This window comes from Lampetra planeri, chromosome 31 (assembly GCF_965212315.1).
Source record: "Lampetra planeri chromosome 31, kcLamPlan1.2.h2, whole genome shotgun sequence".
NCBI lineage: Eukaryota > Metazoa > Chordata > Hyperoartia > Petromyzontiformes > Petromyzontidae > Lampetra > Lampetra planeri.
Window position 1 is genome coordinate 9,538,004 of NC_136137.1, and position 22,843 is coordinate 9,560,846.

The following is a 22,843-nucleotide window of genomic DNA, read 5'->3' on the forward strand; positions in this document are numbered from 1 at the left end:
CTCCTACCCTACCCCCCTCCTCCTACCCCTCCTACCCCCCCCCTACCCCCCTCCTAGCCCTCCTCCTACCCTCTCACTACCGCGTTCAACTCGACCAATGGGGTACGGCAACCAAAACATAGCAAGAAAGAGCCAAGCTTCAAATCAAGAAAGAGACATTAATTTAGAATTCGGTAATACTGCTAGGAACCACCTGGTTCCACCAGCCCACAGGGGATTATTGTGTCCGTTCGTCTGTCGCGCATCCAAAAATCGGAGGGGTAGGGCTGGGTGGAGAGGGAGGGTGGGGCTGGGTGGGGAGGGGCTGGTCACCCCGTGGTGCCCTTATAAAACTCAACGTTTAACCTACTCACGCCGGCTTGTGCCCGCCCTCAGTCGGGCATATTTGCGGAATACACCACACCGCCGTTGACCCTGGCCATTGACCGAGCAACCCAACGTTCCTACCAGCTCCCTCCGCAGGAATGTGTTAAATACTACAAAATAAACCCTCAATATTTGAAGAGCCGCAGGTTGCAGACCCCCTCAACTCGACGAGCTGGCGTCAAGATGAATAAATAATGACAAAAAAAACTTTTTTTTTTAAACACGCTTTAATGAAATGTACCGTACTAGTTAGTGGGAGAACTCCACGACTCCAGGAAGTGCCCCCGAAGCTTGCCATATCGTAAGGGGCCATGGTGATTTACAGCCAACGTCATTTGAGCGTGGAAAATTAGACCCAAGCCTAAACAACATATAAAAAATAATGTTTTTTTAGAATATAGTATTGTCATCAGTATGACATAAGTATACCAAGTTTGCAGTCGATACCACGTTGGGAAGTGGGTTAAAACTGAGTTACAAGATTTGAGGATACAACAGTGAGTTAATAGAAAGCGTGTAAAAAGATGGTTTAATTTTTTTTTTATAATAGAATATAGTATTGTCATCATTATGACATAAGTATACCAAGTTTGCAGTCGATACCACATTAGCAAGTGGGTTAAAATTGAGTTACAATATTTGAGGATACGACAATGGAGTGAGTTAAATAAAAGCGTGTAATAAAAAATAAATACTCAAACAACTACATGAGACATTTTCAGTGTTCAAATTTGATTTTATTTTACAAGCACAAATACATGCCACCCCAACATTCAATATACAGTACACGTTAATAAGCCCACAGTTGCAAAGTCTAGATGCAAATGTTGATAAAATATAGATAGAAAATGTTTAACAGTTGTTTTTTTCACCCTTCATTTCACACAGCTCTTGTTGGGAAGGTAAGCTAGAAAGATATTAAGGCATGGTTGCTACTGAAACGATCATAAAATTAAAATATAAAATTATACATGATATGTGTGCAATGGACGTGATGGTATATTTCCATTCACATAGGCTAGTAGGAACCACAATTTCCAACTCCTCTAGGTGGACGGGCCAACGAGTATTCCATCATAGCCAACAGTACTGGGTGTCCTACCCATCCTTCTCAACACTAAAAGCATCTTTCCCCGAATGCTCGGTGCTCCACAATACAACACAGCAGTGGGTAGGAGACGCATGCTCATGAATGCGCTGCATGCGCCACTCACATTGCAGTCAATCGTGCATATAATTAAGCAGTCCTCTTTTCTATTGGTAGCATGTCACCGTGACATGTGTACAAGAGCTTCACAGCTCATCAGATTCCTCCAGTATAAACAAATATTCTGATTCAGCATTGTACTAGTTATTTGCCCTGTGTATACTTGAGGCTTTATGGTAGCATGTCTAGAAATTTTAATCAAGGCGTACATTTTTTTGGGAGTTATGCAGACTCGCTGTGTCGGGCAGCACCTCCCCCTAGGCATGCCTCGAAAACCATTCATGATTTTACATTGACTGAATTTGACATATATACCAGATTACAGACTCTAAGAATCTGTAAACTCTAACACATATAAAAAACATATCAGCTGGCCACATTAAAATTGTAGGTAAGAGTTTTCAAGCTTCATTTTCTCAGGAAAAAAAAACACAAGATGGAACGATAAAATATTCACTGAAAAATTGTCAGCCACATTCACGTTTTCCTGTACCCTCGAAGGAACGCAGTAACAGGAGAATGTTTTACAGTCGCATCATTATGTGCATTTTGCCTTACTCGGCATAACGCACAAAGCGGTAGGCACAAAAGTACAGCATTTTAGAAGTGAACGTTAGTATTGCTTCACCATTAATATTAACAAGCACAACTTTGTTAATACAATAGCATAAAGGAAACAGTCAATTAGCACAACTGTCAGAAGTGTATTAAACAATTGCTATATTTCTGTCCATGGCTATTCAAGAAAACAAGGCAGTCGAGGTACTTTTTTACATTTACATCAAGCATTAATCTCCATGGTAAAATAAAACAAAAGGCACTGAGGCATTCTGCATTTTAATAAAAACAGTCTGAAATTACAAAGTGTTGCATGGAAACCAAACAACACAATCAAGAAAATACCAAAAAAAAGCCCTTAAAAATACACCCTATTTCCCAGATTCCAGGCAGGTCAGGATACAAAAGGCATTGCAAACAAATCATCTTTGGGGTCGGTGGAGGAGACAACACTTATCGATCACCTGTAAAGAGAATAAACACAAACGTCAACCACGCTGAGCAACAAACATGCATTATAATGCATGTTTTCATATTCCTGTATTCACTATTTTATTGTGATAAGAACATTCACTCTATTTCATCATACAGTAATAGCGACTGACATAGGTCATGGCATTAGCTCTCCAATGGCTTACCATAACTGTAACAAACTGACAAATACCAGGATTTAATAGTGGTCAGGTCAGATTTTGATTGTGCTCAACAAAGCCCATGCATGTGTCGACACAGCTGTGTTGACAACGCTATGTTGAAAAAAAGAAAATTATATGAATGTGTCATGAATGGGAAATGTGTGTGTGCATGCTACCTTTGACCGCTTTGCTGGGGTAATTCTTCGGAAAGTTATGGTAAGGCTCTGGAGGTGGAAGTTCATTGAGAGGACGGAAAGAAAACCTCAACTCAAAGTCATCTACAACAAAGACAGGGAAAATGCACATTAAGAATGTCCATGTTTTGCCACAAGCATATTCACGCACACACAAGTACACGGACATGCATTGTCCTGCAGACGTTTCAATTCTTAAAATTATATACCTGTGTGCATTGATGTCAAAGCTTTGTGAACATCTATTAGGAAAATATAACCACCAGGACAAATTCACGACAAGTTAGATCCCCTAATCTGGTAAATGTTGAAAATAATGTAGCCGATGATACGATGATCATGACAATGACGATGTTCTATTATAGTGTCATTGTTACCATTCTAGAAAACTATGTTCACGCAAGTGGGATTATTTTTCAGGTATTTCATGCCAACGAGCTACTTCCATAGGTAGTTACATATGCAAATGATTAGTCACGAATGTACCTCGCCTTACTGGGATGTTTGGAAATACCCAGTAGGCTAATTTTCTTAGGTGTCAATAATGCATTAATATGTTACTTTGAACTCATCGTTATTTTGCGTGAACACATTAACACTGATCAACCCAATTATTTCCCTGAGAACTTCTCAATGACTCAACAAAACAGCAATTGAAAGTAGATACAATGTCGATTTATCTATCAATACAATCGTATCTTAAAGGAGCAGTATACAAAAGTGCGACATGTTCTTCACCAGGAGGGGGGAGTCTGGACATTGGGATGTTTGGGCCATTCATGATTATGCAGGATCGTGCCAAAGGAATCCTGAATACCCCGAGAAAATCCACACATCCAAGGGGATGACACGAGACACTATCATCTTCGAGCCGTACTCTGAAGCCCAACGAGGTTCTAGATTTGAAGCTTTCGTGACTGCAAGGAATCATACTCTTAGGTTTTTTCGGTAAAGTCACGTAGGTAAAAAAAGAATAATAAAATAACATAATAATAAATGAAAATAACTCAATTAAATCACGACGTTTCGGAGGCAACACAAGTCTCCGTCTTCAGGTGGGACTATCACAGCTAAATTTACTGTATCAAGTGAAGAGAAATCCAAGAGACAAGATCTTGAATGCTGGTTAAGGGGAGTATTTAAGATCTTGGATTTCTCTTCACTTGATACAGTAAATTTAGCTGCGACGGTCCCACCTGAAGACGGAGACTTGTGTTGCCTCCGAAACGTCGTGATTTAATTGAGCTATTTTCATTTATTATTATTTTACTTTATTATTATTTTTTTACCTACGTGACTTTACCAAAAAAACCTAAAAGTACCCAACGAGGTTGTCAAGCGGTAACCAGCCGTCAACCCTGTATAGCTTCCGAGATCCAACAGATGCGGTTGTATTCAGGGTGACTCTTGTTCGTGTTGAATCCACTGTTCACCAGCCTAACTCAATGTGTGGTTTCCCAATACCCAACTGAGGATGTATTCGTTGAGTGAATCACCAAACCACCTAATGATTTTAGGTAAGATCAAGCCAATATATTGAGACACTGATACAAGACCCACAATAATTGTATCCTGTTTTAAAAAAAAAATCGGCATATCGAGATTATCATGGCTAAAGCGGTCTTAATATTTGAGTTTCTAACAAAATATTTATGAAATCACAATAATACAAATTTTATTAACGTTCTAAAATAACTAGCATCCATTAAATGATAGCTTTGTAAATCGTTTCCGGCAGACATTGATGGTATGGTAATTTTATAACATAATTTTCTGATACCATGTGCATGAAAGCATTACAGATTTTAACGTTACAAGCTTAAAGTGAAATGCAGTTGAATTACTTTTAAACAATCCTTAGTCATTATTTAAAGTAAATGAAAACACAAAATAAAATGATAAAAATGTGAAATACAATTAAGGTATAGGAGTCATGATTATCAATATATCAATTATCACGAAATTATATTTGTATCGCTTTGTGAAAAATGACATCGTGGGAGCATACATCAGCTGCTCATCAAAGATGCTTGCTTCCCTACCTCTCTTGTTCACACTCTCATTCCTGTGTGCCGGTGGTGGAGGGGGAGGAGGCCCTGACGAATGGCTGATGTGAGCAGGTGGAGGGGGGGGGCGGCGGCGGTCCAGTCCGGGAGGGCGGCAAGGGAGGAGGCCCACGAATGTCGGGCCTCAGTGGAGGGGGCGGAGGGGGCAAGGCACCTGACACACCAACACGCACATTTTACAGGGGCTGTGGTGACTGATGCTGCAACCGTAAAGAGAGAGGAAGAATACCTAACAGAGTATGGCTTGACGGCGACATAAGAGATTGGTGCCAGAAAGATGTGGCAATACTTGAATGAACTGGCACAGGACAGAGGAAAGTGGAAACAAATGACGAAATGTGCAGTGGACAGCTCTGGGCTATCTACCCATGGATGGTGGTGATGATGACGATGTGACTGACACAGCTTTGGACACGCAAAGCCAACTCAGAATGCAAATTTTTACAATGTCCAATCTGACGTAGTCATAAACAATGTATTCAATACCAAAGTCTACTTATCATATGCATAACTTAATATTACCATGATATGCAATTGTACTTTTTTATGAAAACAGGTATACCTCACTTAACGCGCGACGATGCAAAGAGAGGCAGCAGACCTACGATGGCTACGCCCAGTCCGTGACACTGGGCGCTGCGATGACACGGTAACGCCATCAGGAATATTCTTTTTACTTAGAATTTTTATCAACGAAAATAATAATTTCATCTGCAAATTTTTTATTTTACGTTTGTTTCTTTCTTGAGAGCCATAACTGTAAAATGCATAGTGTGTGAAGTATGTCCCTAAAAGTGGAAACGCGTAACTGCTAATTCGTGCTATAGGGGGCGTGTTACGCGAGAGACGCCACTATACGAATTAACACAAAGTATTACATAAACTTACACCACAATCCTCTAACCCAGGGGTCGGCAACCTACGGCTCCGGAGCCTCATGCGGCTCTTTACGGGCTGCTTCTTGACGATATGTACGTATGTACAGTATGTACTCAGATGCATTGCGGCTCTTGAAATACTGAATTTTGTACCGAATTGGAAAGAAATGGCTCTTCTTGTTATTTTGGTTGCCGACCCCTGCTCTAACCACATGTTATCACAAAGCTCACAGTAGAATAACACAATTGTTTCCTTGACCCAGGGTTCAAAGTTGCATGCTGTGGATACTTGTGCTTCGCTTCTGTTAAAAAGTGGTCACTAATTTGCTTATTTTCAGTTCTGCCTCAAAGAGGGAACTGGGTATCCTGCCAACTATTGCGCTGTGTGAGACCATTGTTCCCAGTGTAAGAAGCTCCAATCCCAACCAACTTTAAAAAACCAACCGTGCTGTTTGTGCCAGCGAGGTATATTATTTAATGTTTGACACCAAGATAATCAACTTGGGATCCCACCTGACTTGCTCGAGTTGTCTCTTGGCTGTTCTCTTGCTGGAGGGGGCGGTGCCCTCGAATGGGGAGGCGGTGGACCCCCCCTTTGTCCTGTAACAGATGTAAGCAGTTGTCAACTGAGGGCAGAAGCATGGCTGAGCAGAGCATTCATCAAAAATAACAGTTTACAGAGGAACATGGATTATTTTTACTGCATCTCAGTGTCAGTACCACGTGTTTGTGAAGTGATGTACATTATTCATTTTTTTGCTGCAATACAATGGACAAACGAGACACACACAAACCACCCTATTGTCTTGACATCAATTACCAGTGGTGCTTCTCTTTTAGTCTTTCTTGAATTGTCAGAAATGATATACACTATGGCCATAGTGCTATTAAAAATTGAGTATGTTGACATAAGGCAATACGGAGACAAAGACAGTGCTCAAACACAACAGAAACGCCGTTTTAGCAAATGAGGTTCTTGAACTGCGGCCAATAACATGTGCAAATATACAGGCGAGTTCCTATTTCCCTTAAGTGTATAGTCTACACATTGACAGCTCTCAAACTATGATTACATTGGGCACTAACACTTACAGAAAATTGCTTCTTGAAGACACTCCATGGTCAGGATATTATCTGGGATTCCAGTGTTCACTGCTGCACTTCCATATAACGAGAGGTGACAAATTCTAAAAACGGCAAAAGCTCACCGCCATTGGTGGGTACAGATGGCGACGCTCCTCTGCTGGGTGGTGGCGGCGGTGGCAATGCTGGACTCGGCCTTGCACCTTGGTGTCGGCTGGGGCCTGGTGGGGGTGGCGGTCGGCCATCCGGTGGGTTAGGCAGCGGTCGGCCACTGGCAGGTGGTGGTGGGGGCGGGGGGTTCTGCCTGTTGGAGTGAGGTGGAGGTGGGGGAGGAGGCTGGGACATGACGGGAGGTGGCGGAGGGGGAAATCCTCCGCCGCCTCCTCCAGGTTTGCCGAGCGGGAGACGCGGCGGCCCCATCCCCGGCCGTGGCGATGGGCTGCTAGGTGGGTTGCCACGAGGCGGATTGGCCATGGGTGGCATTGGCAACCGCATGCCAGCAGGTTTCGAGGTATCTGAAGAGAGGCCAGAAGTGTCTGGCTGGTCGCTGGGGCGAGTCCTCATACCAGGGGGCATCACAGGGGCACGGCCCGCACCAGAGTCTGCGTCAAAAGAGCATGCAAATGACCAGGTTAACTTTTAATTTCCAGTCTTTTATCACATCTATTAAGACGAGTAACTTAAAGATACATGCCAAGTAATTAAGGAAATAAGATATATGTGTTTAGAATAAAGATTATGTGCATTTATTTTCTGAATGTAACCTACTCAGGGGATTTGTAAAAAAATATTGATCAAATAAAACAAATACGCAGTTAGTTTAAATTAAACATTATCAAAGCTTTTTAAGGGTAATAGGTGACTTTTAAAATGGATTTTCTCGTTTGACAAGGTTTATTTTGTACCTTCTCTGTAAGCTGAGTGAATGTTGGCAATCGCATGGGTGTGGCAACACAACATGAGTCACTGCAATCCCTTCAGTATACAGGTAGTCTAATGCTCACTGTGCAAGGCTCTGTATGTTGGGTACAATGTTTAAAACAAACGCACGTATAAATGTATCAAACAAAACATGCCTCGCTTGATATGAAACTCATGTTATAGACATTGCTTAGAGCCATGTATAACTGTCATCCTTAAAACATCTCGTCAGACCTGATGGTGGAAATTTTATAAAGTATATCCTCCCCCAAAAAACTGCGACACTTAACAAAACATGACATGCGATAATTTATTACTTCTATTACACCTAGCAAGCTCTCATTTAAGGGATCAAAATCGTTTAAAAGGACAGGTCATCAAAACTACAATATCCTTAATGATTGCCAAACAAACATGGCCAGGAATAAACAAAATCGTATTTTCAAGTCGCAACATTAAACATCGAATTATCTCAGAATAATTTTAAGTGTTTTTAAGAATAACAAAACAGGTACCGTGTATTTCAAACGTTTTGCTTGGACTGTGCGGAGTTTGGTCCAACTCACCTGCTACACCGCGACCACCGGCAGACTTGAGTTGAGGCATCCCTCCCGCAAAGAGTCCACCCAGCCCTGGAGGGCCTCCTCCCCCTCCCATGCCTCCTCCCCCTCCCATTCCTCCTCCGCCGCCACCGCCGCCACCTCCTCCACCACCACCCCCACTTTTTGGCTCTGGCATGCAACAATAAAGGGCGACATCAAATACTTTAGCCAAGTAGATTGACGTCATGCAACATCAGAAGTGAAGCAAATTCTCGTTGCATTGACGCATCACAATTGGTTTTACAGTGCTCAAGTTAGCACATGTGCTGAATCAACGGATATTTTAAAGTAATCAACATTGATTTTGGTGGCCTGGTCAGGTGATGGATGCAGATAAATAGAAAAGAGCATATATTTTATAATACATGGATGTCTTCCCACACTGAGTCTCGGTTATCACAATGTGAAACATGGAAAAATGAAACTGCCTCTATGCTCCCTTTAACTGTGAGAAGTGGGTTACTGGGACATAGAGAAGAACCTTCACGTTTAACATCATGAGATAATTCAATGTTGTCAGAAGGGCATGATTGTGAATACCTTTGATCCAGGGTTGGATCAAAGGTATTCACATTTGGGAAACTTTTAAACTTGTTGGGCTTCGAATTAGTCAGTAGATGGCAATACAGCAAGTGGAATAAAACTACAGTGTTAGTCCTTTGGATGTGTTTTTTCTTGAGGTATTCTCTGTATGCTCCCACATACCACGGGATTGGACAAACAGTCCAGTGCATGACCCTGATAAAAAACGTATCTTGAAATTCAGGATTTCCTGGATAAACAAAAGACTTTATTATAATTTGGAAAGGCTACTTAAATAATACCTTGCTCTTGCTACATATGTTGTGTTATGTAATTCGAGGCAGATATTTTACATTGGATGTAAAACAGGCTGGAGTCTTTACAAAATTGTACCGACCCTGATAAAAACGTATATTGAAATTCAGGATTTCCTGGATAAACAAAGGACTTTATTATAATTTGGAAATGCTACTTAAATAATACCTTGCTCTTGCTACATATGTTGTGTTATGTAATTCGAGGCAGATATTTTACATTGGATGTAAAACAGGCTGGAGTCTTCACAAAATTGTACTGACCCTGATAAAAACGTATATTGAAATTCAGGATTTCCTGGATAAACAAAGGACTTTATTATAATTTGGAAATGCTACTTAAATAATACCTTGCTCTTGCTACATATGTTGTGTTATGTAATTCGAGGCAGATATTTTACATTGGATGTAAAACAGGCTGGAGTCTTCACAAAATTGTACTGACCCTGATAAAAACGTATATTGAAATTCAGGATTTCCTGGATAAACAAAGGACTTTATTATAATTTGGAAATGCTACTTAAATAATACCTTGCTCTTGCTACATATGTTGTGTTATGTAATTCGAGGCAGATATTTTACATTGGATGTAAAACTGGCTGGGGTCTTCACAAAATTGTACTGACCCTGATAAAAACGTATCTTGAAATTCAGGATTTCCTGGATAAACAAAGGACTTTATTATAATTTGGAAATGCTACTTAAATAATACCTTGCTCATGCACGTAAGTTGTGTTATGTAATTCGAGGCAGATATTTTACATTGGATGTAAAACTGGCTGGAGTCTTCACAAAATTGTAATAACTGTCCCATGTTACAGCACAGGGCAGGGAGAAAGCAGTTATCTCTAACACACATGCCAGAGTTTTCCATTTTGCTGCCTTATCAGAAAAGCACCAAGTTCCGTTTTGAGCTCGAAAAAAATCAGCTGAAGTGGTGCAGTTGTGGGTTGAAACGTGCGGCATTTTAAACAGTTTGGCTGTTAACACATTGGGTATTATATAGTATATATTGCAGGAGCGGTGGCAGAGTGGTGAATGCACTGCACCATCAACCCGACCACTTGAGTGTGATTCCTGGCAATGTCTAGAATTAGAGGCGAGTGAAATTTTTACCGATTCTGGGCACTCACCTTCACCAACCTCAACTGCCTAGTGTGACTTATAATAAAACAATGCCAATGACCCGCACATCATGGGGAAGCCTTCATTCAGCAGTGGATTGACAAAGGTCATTAAATGATTATATACATCAGATGAAATGAACAATAAATGTTGACTTAATATCCAGTTACTGCTTTGAATGCCAAAAGGTATGGAAAAAATGTGTTACCTTCTTGTTGTTGAAATGTTATTGTTTTTTAGAGCCTCGGGCAATGATAAATGTCCATCATTGGGTGTAAAGAACATAAATATAAAACCCACTGTAGAAAATAGTCCAGATGAAAATGCTTAATTGTGTTTTTTCACTGTACAATGGTAACATGGCTGAAACAGAACAAGGGCTTCAGTGATTAAATGAGATGCCAAAAGAGCTCAAAGACAATTACATTAATGTTCCCTGCGTATCGGTCATACGGGCAATGATGAATGGACTTTAAGAATGCTGAGGTTTCTCCTACATTATCCCCCCCACCCTCCCCTTCTTCCCTCTTCTTTCCTTTCCTGGAAATCCACCACTCCCGATTGTTGCCCCAACGGTGGAAGGGCAGAAAGCCCAAGTGCCTCCAATCACTCCCTTATTTGAGGGCGTACTGCTCCGGGTTTGCTGCGTGCTCGTGACCTGTGTTTATCTCTTTGATGTTTGCATCTTGTGTATTGGATTCTTGAAACAAAAATGCAATAAAGGCCGAGGTGTCCATTTCCAGGAGAGATTTCCTATTTGTAAAAATATTCACTCATTCAATTTGTAACGTGCACAAATTGGACTTAAAAGATACAATAAGCAGCGTGGGAGAATACATTTCAGACAGAAGTCTCGAGATTCTGACAAAAGGGAGACACACCGACACCAAATGTGCACAAGCAAGGGAGGAGGGAGAGAATTCCAGACCACTGGATTTGCGACAAGAGAAGAAAAGTTCGCCTTTTCTATAGTTCATCAGATGGACTTGCCGAGGGGGTTGATATTAAATAGGTTGCAACAGTGACTTAAGATAACCTTCAATTTGAAGGTAACCTCTTAAACATAGTCTGCCCAGGCATGGACAAACAACAATACCCACCTCTGACAAAAAAAGTGCTAAAAACTCATACCTTGATAAATTGTGCTACATTGTGGATGACCAACAAGTTAAGATCAAGGCACAGTGCGATTGTGGCCATGCAACTCAAACAATCATTGGCAGAAAGAGTCAAGCTTATTCTTTTTCATAATTTTTATCCCAAGCAAAAAGGGTCCCATAGAACAGGACCCTGCGGGGTGGGCTGGTAGGAATAATACTTGGTACCGGTACAGGGATATCGACCGGGTATAGAGGAGTTAAAGAAAAAATTACTGTATTCTAGTGTAACGTTAATTAAAGGTGTTTGTTTTGACAAGAAACGCTGTGAGATTTAAAGACTCGTAGTCTTTCATTTCCAAACGATCACATCTGAGATTAATTGACCTTAGATGGGGAAACTCGAATGCATTTACTAGTATATTGGAGCAGATAGAGCAACTGGAAAGCATACCAGTGAACGATGTAGTGAACACGACAGAGATGTGGTGAACACGGCAGAGATGTGGTGAACACGGCAGAGATGTGGTGAACACGGCAGAGATGTAGTGAACACGACAGAGATGTAGAGATGATAGTGAACACGACAGAGATATAGTGAACACGACAGAGATGTAGAGATGATAGTGAACACGGCAGAGATGTAGTGAACACAGCAGATGTAGTGAACACGGCAGAGATGTGGTGAACACGGCAGAGATGTGGTGAACACGGCAGAGATGTAGAGATGATAGTGAACACGACAGAGATGTAGAGATGATAGTGAACACGGCAGAGATGTAGTGAACACAGCAGATGTAGTGAACACGACAGAGATGTAGTGAACACGGTAGAACTATAAGCGAGTGAATAGCAGCAGCGACGAGGACTCTCGCTGCCTCTGCTCTGCCGCTGCCGGGCTGCAGATTCAGCCGAGTCAGGTACCACTGCCAATATGCACAACAACAACAATAAACGTGCTGCGTTTCATCTCTGTGTTAATAAGCCTGCCGCACTAGGCCTCACGAAGCCTGCCGCACTAGGCCTCGTGCCGTGCTTTTCGTGCACAAATAAGGCGATTAAATGTATCTCGTCTGTGTTAATAAATGTTTCTTGTCTCTGTGTTATAAAAACGTGCTGCGTTTCAGTAAAATAATTGTTTTTAAATAAACGTGCTGCGTTTCATCTCTGTGTTAATAAGCCTGCCGCACTAGGCCTCACGAAGCCTGCCGCACTAGGCCTCGTGCCGTGCTTTTCGTGCACAAATAAGGCGATTAAATGTATCTCGTCTCTGTGTTAATAAATGTTTCTTGTCTCTGTTATAAAAACGTGCTGCGTTTCAGTAAAATAATTGTTTTTAAATAAACGTGCTGCGTTTCATCTCTGTGTTAATAAGCCTGCCGCACTAGGCCTCACGAAGCCTGCCGCACTAGGCCTCGTGCCGTGCTTTTCGTTGCTAAATAAGGCGATTAAATGTATCTTGTCTCTGTGTTAATAAATGTTTCTTGTCTCTGTGTTATAAAAACGTGCTGCGTTTCAGTAAAATAATTGTTTTTAAATAAACGTGCTGCGTTTCATCTCTGTGTTAATAAGCCTGCCGCACTAGGCCTCACGAAGCCTGCCGCACTAGGCCTCGTGCCGTGCTTTTCGTGCACAAATAAGGCGATTAAATGTATCTCGTCTCTTTGTTAATAAATGTTTCTTGTCTCTGTGTTATAAAAACGTGCTGCGTTTCAGTAAAATAATTGTTTTTAAATAAACGTGCTGCGTTTCATCTCTGTGTTAATAAGCCTGCCGCACTAGGCCTCACGAAGCCTGCCGCACTAGGCCTCGTGCCGTGCTTTTCGTGCACAAATAAGGCGATTAAATGTATCTCGTCTCTGTGTTAATAAATGTTTCTTGTCTCTGTGTTAAAAAAACGTGCTGCGTTTCAGTAAAGTAATTGTTTTTAAATAAACGTGCTGCGTTTCATCTCTGTGTTAATAAGCCTGCCGCACTAGGCCTCACGAAGCCTGCCGCACTAGGCCTCGTGCCGTGCTTTTCGTGCACAAATAAGGCGATTAAATGTATCTCGTCTCTGTGTTAATAAATGTTTCTTGTCTCTGTGTTAAAAAGCGTGCAGCGTTTCAGTAACGTAATTTTTTAAATAAACGTGCTGCATTTCAGTAAAGTAATTTTGAAGCGAAGTTTAAAGTTTTGCCGTGATGCGCCGGAAGCGACGGCCATCTTGTTTAATTCACATATCGCAGGGGGAGCGGGCGGCCATCTTGTCAGACAGGGTCATTCCAAGTGTTTGCAGTAGGGGGCGATGTTGATACACGGACGGACGGACAAACGCGGACGGACGGACGGACAAACGCGGACGGACGGACGGACGGACAAACGCGGACGGACGGACGGACAAACGCGGACGGACGGACGGACACATTAATCTATTGGTGGTCTGGTCCACTTCGTTCCTACCAGTATAAGGACTATATAGTAAGCCACCGTCGTCTGCACTCTTTTAATGAAGGAATATCAAAACTACGCAAACTCTCTTCTGAAGCCCTCTGGTGGCGAGCAGACCTCGACATGCACATTTAGCTCCTGAACACATTACCACTGCACGCAAGAATAGAACAGGTCAAGATATTGTTATTTACAGAGATGTCTCGCGCAGCACACTTCCATACGTAAATGCAGTGTCTGTTCCCACAAGTGTTACGTGGTTGCCCATGCCTCCCAGACACGCACAGCTCCCTGGCCTGTGTGGCTGCACTGCACGTACTGCTGTCCACTATGGGCGTGCTGCGGTCGTTGGTGACGACCTTCTTTAAGCGGGCACCCTTGTGGATGTCCGACAGCAAGGCCCCACGTCCTTTGTTCTCATCGCGAGACAGCTTTGGTGGGTCAGAGTTCGCCTGCAGGACAACATAGGGTGCAATGACGTTGTTGGTAGGTAGTAGCACGCCAAGTCCCACAAAACAACCGTCTGGTTGTATACACTGGGTATGTGACAATGCACACCAAATTGTCATGGTTGATAGTTCCATTTAATCATTATTCTTTGTTCTGTAGTTGCTTTCTTGTTTTTATTCTCATTTATGTTATTTAGGATTGCACATTTTTTTGTCTGTGCCATGAGCCAGAAATTTACATTAACATATAATTTTCAAACTGCGTTTACGTTGCATTTGCGATCATTACCATGTCTGTCAATTTTCATTACATAAAATGAATCTCTGGCAAAATCAGAGAATATTTCCCAAATTTACAAGGCAGGAAACCATTGCAATTGTAAAAATAGTTGAATTGTTGATGAGGTGGCTGGCTGGCTCAAGGACTGGTGTTTTATCAGAGCAATGGATAGTGTGAAATATACAGCAGCAATATATATTTTTATTGCACGTTTTAACTATCTAAATTTCAGAAAAACTTCGATCTTAATTGTCTCATCTTAAATTTATGACAGAGTTTCATTTTTCTTCAGATAACTTTTCTTTGTTTGCAGATGAAATCTTGACTTAAAGCTTTCATGACTGCAGGAATTAATATTCTTTGGGTCTTTCGGTAAAGTCACGTAGATAGGTTCAAATTAACAAAAATGTAATAAAAAAACTACAACGTTTCGATCGCAATACAAGCGGTCGCCATCAGGCGACTGCTTGTGTTGAGATCGAAACGTCGTAGTTTTTTGTTTATATAATTTGTATTAATTTGAACCTATCTACGTGACTTTACCGAAAGACCCAAAGAATATTTGCAGATGAAGTAATAACTGGTATTAAAGTTTACGTATGTAACATTAACTGCCAGTTCCATAGCCCGGCAGGTAACAGAGGAGGTAAGCGGTACACTCTGCACATGGTGCTTCTGTTGAATCGCATCCAATAATCAATTCACCTGGATTCAACACATGGGAAAGATTCACGCGATGAACTTCACTTTGTACCCTTGAAGTGGGTTTTGAAACTAGTGCATATAACTAAATTGACAATTGAGAGGAGTTATTTTCGGCAGATACAACTACATTCTGTTTAGAAACTGCAGAGCTGTATTCTGTGCACTTTGAACATCTCACAGAGTCCACAGTTCAGAATGTGATATCCACAGTAAAAATACCTCGTACACCAGCATTTAGCTGAGTTCTACATTTAAACATTCTCTATGGACTGTCAAAGGATGGGACGTGTTCGTTGAGTTGTATTGTGAGTGCGGAAACATGGATCTTTTAAAATGTATATATTATCAATATGTAACCTATGAACAATTGCAAGTTCAGTCATTAGCTCTTCTGATAAAACACGTTGTACCCTCAATGACTATAAAGGTTAAATGTAAATAAATCACATTCCTTTTGCCATATTTAAGGATGTTGTTAGATATTAGGCATGTTCATAATACTATAAAAAAACGAATGGAAATAATTAACAATCACATGAATTGAGCTGCTTCGCTAATGTCCCAGAGTTTACTGTGAAACAAGGAACTGCACAAGATGCACTGATAACAAGTATTTGCGAGTAAGTGGGGTTAAAATTAAGCTTATTTTTGGAAGCTTGCTATAACAAGCTAACGACAAATAGATATTGGGTAGCTCCGTCCCCAATAATTCTCAAACAGAAGGTTCGCCCGTTGTGTTTCTGCCAAGGTTACGTTTACGCAACGAACGTAACCTTCGTTACGAATTGTTGATAGACGATAACGTAGAACATGCCACTGCCTACCGAGACAATGCGGACGAACGAGAGTACAGAAACAGGAATTCACGCACCTTTGACAAACTTGGGGGAGGAGGGGGTGGTGGTGGTGGCGGCGGCACCGGCATGCTGGCAGCTTGGCACACGAAACTCTCTCACACCATGAACCGACGAGCAATCTCCACCGAGTGATGTCCCTCGTCTCATGCAGCACAGCTGGGAAATCGGCAGCAAATGCAGCATAGGGCAGAACAGAAGTGCTGAAGCGGAACCCACAAGCAGAATCCAGCCCATAATCTGGGAGAACAGGTTATTGATGTGCACCACTTTGCATAAAGCAGCTTTTCTTTTTTACAGGAATTATCTAAATATTTGTGTTAAAATTCATCGTTCAGCTGCCCCTTTAAATGTTGCATTCTAATTTAAAAAAGGAATACTGGATAAACACTTAAATGGCAACTACTATGGTAAAATATATACTATTAAGATAATTGGATCACTGTTCATTTATCTAATCACTCGTGAAATGTGTCATATATGGAATAATATACGGCACACAATATCTAATAGCTCATTATTTAAAATAAGGATCTCCAAGCTCATTGCTTCATCATTTTGCACAGCGCAGATGACGCTTTTAGGGAAATTGCATTTCCTATGAAACCAATTTGACTTCTGATTACTGTTCCCTGTGAATTCACACTTCCAATCAAACATTTAGAGTCTGGATTCTGAGCACATTGCACCAAAATGTTTTCCAATTTTCCTTTATTTTTGTGACCAACAGAGTTATTGTTAAAGCTATGGTACACAAATGCTATTGGTCATTTTGGAGCCCAATTAAATTACAGAACTGCAATACAAAAATTGTACAGTACAATAGCTTGTGCAGGTTTTAATTGCATGATACACAGGGATGCCTAAAGATCTGTATTTAAAACATAGTACTCCATCTGATAACAACTTGTGAGAAATAACCAGCTTTCAGTCAAGAGTCAGTTAATCTTGAGTTCAGTTCAGTTTCATTTATTAGGATTTACCCTGTGAGCCATTCGGCTCTTGATTTGGGTTCAACCGCAACAAACAATAAAATTACAAGATACACCTAAAATTCATTGTACACAAATCTAAACATCACACTACGTAAACAATAAAATCCTACAGAAAAAACACAACCCGTCCTTGCTGCGAACAAAAAGTGCAAAAAATTCCATTTCGATGTTTGATCCCAATAACAATCATAATACAATACAGATCAAAATGTTAAGTATAAATCTATACTAAATAAAAAATCGGGCCAAACTAAGCCCCTCTAAAACTTACTAAGACACTGCTATATAGACAACGTGATCGTTTTCCGCCTATCCCAAGGCAAAATCTGGCTGCGTGGTTCAGCAGGCCGAACTGGAACTGTTGAAGCTGTCTTAGGCTCTTTATTTAAAGCAGCAGTACAGTCTTCCTGGCAAGCATGAAGCTATGACAAATGACCATACTGTACATCATGTTCAAAAACTGTACAGTATTTTCAATCTGCTATCTTTATTTACCTACAGCCAGCATTCTATGAAAACGTGTCGCCAATGCAACTTTTCCGATTTCTCCAGAAATGTCTTTGCTTTGATTTTATATTCGCTTGCTGTACTTGATTGTATGTATTGCTTTACCATGTTGGTGACCCAGGTACTGCTCTATCAAATTCTCGCTTGGTTAAAACAAATATACTTCAACTTGAATACGCCTGTATTTCTGTCACGTGTTAAATTAAGCCCACGTGTGTAGTTTATGTAAATTTCACTTTTCCATGAAACATCGTTTTGTTTAATCTTTGCTAAAATCCAGTCGTAAGTGGCACATGGTAATCCAGTTGCCATATCCAAAATGTGAAACATTCCACTTTATATTCATGACATATATAGTATCTGGATCTGTGACAATAGACTTAAAATCGACACATGCATAATATGAATCAGGAAATAACTTTAAAGGCATGCAGATACGCTAGGTATGTGTAACCTTTGACTTCCCTATACTGTATATATTTAGGCTAAATGCGGAAGCTAAAAACGTAACAAATTCAGTTAGCAAAGTAAATGAATTACGGTAATCCTGTTCTCCAATACAAATCATCTCCAGTTCAGCTGAACGTTATTGCAAGGTATAATGCAACTGGGGTGTGTCTAATACGAGATGCACCGTTACATAACCTTTTAGGCGTTGCCGAATTATATAAAAGTCAAAATTACACCGAGTAAACACCGTACGATAGCCAGCAAGACCCTGTTATATTTTGAGAACAGGTTTGCAAGATTAAGATGGACCAGAATGTATTCTAGAGATTGTCTGATCGTTGCAGTTACAACAAAGTTCCGCAATAAAGGGTCTCTACACCTCACAGACCCAGTGATTTAACTCAAAAGTTGCGCCCACATTCGGTTGTCATTCAATACCACACACAGATGTCCATATCAGTTTACACGTGGCATGCACCTCCCAAGTATAGTCAAGCTGTGATTCTAGTCTCGACAAACTTAACAGACCCTGCAAGTCTATAGACGGCCTACATCGAACTCGAATAGTCCACACAAGCGACGACTCCAGTGGACACCAGCCGTGAAAACATTCGTTCAGCGACTACAAATGACTTGAAACGACGTGCTGCAAGCAGCTTTAGCCGCACAGATGGCACATTGGAGGGGAGGATTGTCGATCTGGCACTTGCCACTTAAAGGAGGCCTCTGTTGCAGTGAGCGAGGCGTGCGTGGTCAATTTGCGGGTTGCCTTATAAAATTATTTGAAGGTCTTATTCTGCCCTCGGTAAGAGGAATGTTTTCTCACCGGCCCCGGGTGACAAACACCTGAGCCCACAACCTGAGCCAACGCACACACAATAGGTGAGCTCCTGGCGAAGTGACAAAGGCCACACCTGACAAGCGTCAACGTGCCAAGCTAGGTGTACTTAACCCCACGCGACACATGACATGGGAATGAAGCCTCGGACGCGATTACATTTGTCAGTCCGCACGCGTGGAGCGGCGCGAATCCGCGCTCCCCATTGGCTGACGCAACCACGCGCCGCACAAACCGACCAATCGACAACGAGCAAATAGCTATGTCCGCTTATCCGCTCTACCAAATACAAACGCAATCCGCACCCGCTCACAAACCAAACAAATCACAACTCACGGCGCGGCGAGGCACCGACCGGGCTTGGACGCGGGTTTCGCGGGGCACGTTCGCGACTCGGCTCCGCTCTCAGTACCCCGAGACTTCGCCTCAGGTGCGACAACGCCTCGCTCTCCCAGACTTCTGCCGCCGCAGCGAAAGCGCCAGGGGGGGGGAGGGGGTACCCAATGCGGAGCGGAAACACGTGACTTCCTTACGGGCCTTGCCTTCTGGAGCACGTGACTCCCCCCCCCAGGTTCCCGCCTTCTAGAACACGTGACGCTTTCCAACACCCCCCCTCCGTTTCCGCCTACTGGACCACGTGACTCCCTCCCCCCGGGTTCCCGCCTTCTAGAGCACGTGACTCTTTTCAAGCCCCCCCCCCCGGTTCCCGCCTACTGGAGCACGTGATGCTTTCCAAGCCCCCCCCGGTTCCAGGCTACTGGAGCACGTGACTCTCTCCAAGCCCCCCCCCCCCTAGGTTCCCGCCTACTGGAGCACGTGACTCTCTCCAAGCCCCCCCCCCCTAGGTTCCCGCCTACTGGAGCACGTGACTCTTTCCAAGCCCCACCCCGCCTTCTGGAGCACGTGACTCCGTGCGGGCCCCGCCTTCTGGGGCACGTGACTCCCACCCAGGGTAACGCTTCCATGAACACGTGACTCTTCCTAGCCCCGCCCCCCACCCGCCGTCTTGGACACGTGCCCCCTTTAGGGCACCAACAATAATAATACGAACAGCCACCAATATTAACCACTTATTTGTGCCTGTGCTAGGCCAGGTGCACTCCGATGCCACGTGAAGTGTCGAACGCCCGCTGGCAGGTCACGGAACAGGCCCAGGTGCTTATGGGTTGACTGAGATGACTCGGCAGATGCAACCAGCAGTGCCAACTTGCTGTGTTTTATACGCCCGGCGGTCCGCTCGTTGTTGTGAGCGGTCGCTTCTCTGTCCGTTGTTTTTGGAGGGCGACTGCCTCCAACACACATGTACACATACACGAACACAGCTGCACACATATACGAACACTACCACACAGTTTAACACGTAGGCTTTCGCGTTCAATATTATTCATAACGTTTTTAGGTTTAGATCGCGTTATTTATAAATGTGTCGTAACCCTCCACCACTCGGCACGGCCAATCAGTAAAAAAGTGTCACGTTGACAAAAGACAAATAGTTCACTGTTTTAGCCCACCGGTGTGTTGAAGCGTGAAACCACAACATTTACAATTTTTGAGTACGACGTTTCGCTGGTAATTGCATCCAGCATCATCGGGCACATTACAGACACACAAGTCCACGAGTCCGCCTTCTGTGGCACGTGCCTCTACTGCGCCCACGTCCTGGATCACTTGACCAAGGTGCCCCTACTCGTCCTGTTATCCGCGATTAGCCGCATTTCCCCCTCCCAATGTCGCATTACAGAAAGGCCTCGTGCTATTTGTGAATTGTTATTGGCAATATTGAAGCAAGGGCTCGTTTAAATTTGCTTGATCCCACCACGTAAAAGACAATGTGATGTGATGGCGGTTGTGTGTGGTCACCAGTTACCACCAACTCTCTGGCCTTGAGTACTCGGTTTTATTACGGGTGGCTGGCTACTTGGACCCAAACCCATTTTAGTAGTCCTCCTGAAAAAGAGCCTCGAGTGTGAAGCTTATCTGGGTAAACAAGCGTAGTTATTATTTAATGGAACTTATAAATGTTTTCACATATTCCGTGTTGTTGGCCATGTAAATTTCTGATTAAAACTGCATTATTATTTGTGCCACGATGTAATCGTTAGCACACTGGACTTGCAAAACATGGAGGGGGGGGGGGCAATTGAAACAATGGAGCAAGTTTATGTATAATAATTAGCATTTATTTGTAAGGCACCTTTCACTAATTTACACCATGAGACCTCCTTTGCCAGTAGCAAGATATAGTAATAGGTTTTTACCCTTTTATATGGCACCAAAACTGACACCTTTATACAAGGGATCATGTTTGCAATAACCATAACAAGCAGTCAAAATACAAACAAAAAGAGACAACTCTGATGATATCCACTGTCCTTGAAATATCTTGCTACTGGCAAAGGAGGTCTCATGGTGTAAATGCTTACCCCGAGCTCTCACTACTCTGATAGTGCGCTGTTTTTGAGTTGTACGCCTTTTGGCGTCATCTCGTCCAACATGCTCTAAGAAAAGCCGTCTTGGGTGTGGACCAATCAATTTCAAGGACAGTGCATAGCATTATCAGAGTTGTCTTTTTTTGTTTGCATTTTGACTGCTTGTGTTGTGGTTATTGCAAACATGATCCCTTGTATAAAGGTGTCAGTTTTGGTGCCAGATAAAAGGGTAAAAACGTATTACTATACCTTCCACTGTCTCAGGGCGCCTCTGTTCACCCAGTACAGTAGATCAGCAGGTCACGTGTAGTGGGGTAATGTGTAGGTATTCCCACTTTTTCCAAACACGTCTGGCCAGCATGGAAGAGTAGACCAAAAGTAGCCTGTACAGGTGCTCTCTAGAGCTCTCTGTAGTGGAGACCCTTCTGCCAGCAAAGTGGTGTTGGTGAGACACCTTAAACCAAAAAAAATCCTACCTTAAGTTGTACCAAATTGTGGTCTGGCTTATGGACTCCATTTTTCAAATAAATAATGAGGAAAAGAGTCTATACCAAATTGGACCATTTTCTGTGGCTGGACTTGTGACTGACCACAAATCTGTACCAACTAGCCTTTTGCCCGTCCAAGGACGGGTGTATTGCAGTCAATCTGAAACTTGCAAGCGAAAAGCAGACTGCGACGTGATATTCATTGCATTGATGCGTGTGCAATTTGTAAGGGCGCGGTGACACAGACCTATTTAATTTTAAGGTTATAATCCCTTGTTCATCGTGACGTCCTTTTTACTTGTATATAGAGGCCGACCGAAACTGAATTTCTCGTTTCGGCCAAAACCGAAACCAGACCGAAAGTTAAAAATTGACTTTCGGCCGAAACCGAAGCCAAAACCGAAATTTTAACTACTTTCGGCCGTAACCAAAGCCGAAACCGAAAGTTTAACTACACTTTCGACCGAGACCAAAACAGAAAGGTAGATAACCGAAGTTACCGAACACAAGATTGATTAAATGTCATGATGCAATGCTACTTTAATTAAAAATAAATCTAGAACTAATCATTCAGAGCCTGCAGTGGAGTCGCTAAATATAAAATCTGTAGGTGGTACTTACTTAGTAATTATATCCAAACAAACGAATGTTGTAGTTAAGAAACAACAGTTTTTCCGCATTCAGCCAGACAGGCTGCCGTCTGTTGACCGGTCGTATCTACATTAGCAGACCATGGTTGCGGCTGTAACCTCGCCCCCAAGCTGCTGCTGCTGCTCGCGTGTGTGTGTGTTTGCAGCCTATCGCATAGGATTGCCTAGCGCCGACTGACCGGCCGATAGGCAGAGTGATA

The 22,843-nt window shown here is 42.5% G+C and overlaps 1 protein-coding gene across 2 annotated transcripts; it reads right to left on the bottom strand.

The window, feature by feature from the left end:
• Window positions 1-1,081: 1,081 nt before the first annotated feature.
• Window positions 1,082-19,560, bottom strand: LOC144729197 (uncharacterized). Of its 2 annotated transcripts, none has more exons than XM_078609249.1 (9): window positions 19,432-19,560; window positions 16,304-16,445; window positions 14,318-14,450; window positions 8,475-8,639; window positions 7,113-7,589; window positions 6,418-6,504; window positions 5,003-5,180; window positions 2,943-3,044; window positions 1,082-2,595 (listed from the first exon to the last, which is right to left on the bottom strand). In XM_078609249.1, exons 2-7 carry the CDS (start codon window positions 16,355-16,357, stop codon window positions 5,020-5,022), a joined length of 1,077 nt encoding a protein of 358 aa, XP_078465375.1. In that variant the 5' UTR covers window positions 16,358-16,445; window positions 19,432-19,560; the 3' UTR covers window positions 1,082-2,595; window positions 2,943-3,044; window positions 5,003-5,019. The 2 variants fall into 2 exon arrangements, with proteins under 2 accessions (XP_078465375.1, XP_078465374.1); XM_078609248.1 differs by having other exon boundaries at window positions 19,413-19,529.
• Between the last annotated feature and the right edge of the window lie 3,283 nt (window positions 19,561-22,843).

Excerpts from the sequence above, each read along its gene's own strand:
- LOC144729197 (XM_078609249.1), bottom strand. The coding sequence starts at position 16,357 with ATGCCGGTGCCGCCGCCACCACCACCACCCCCTCCTCCCCCAAGTTTG. Across the intron at positions 6,505-7,112 it reads ATCTGTACCCACCAATGGCG|GACAAAGGGGGGGTCCACCG; the intron begins GTGAGCTTTTGC and ends CATCTGTTACAG. Across the intron at positions 5,181-6,417 it reads AGACAACTCGAGCAAGTCAG|GTGCCTTGCCCCCTCCGCCC; the intron begins GTGGGATCCCAA and ends TTGGTGTGTCAG.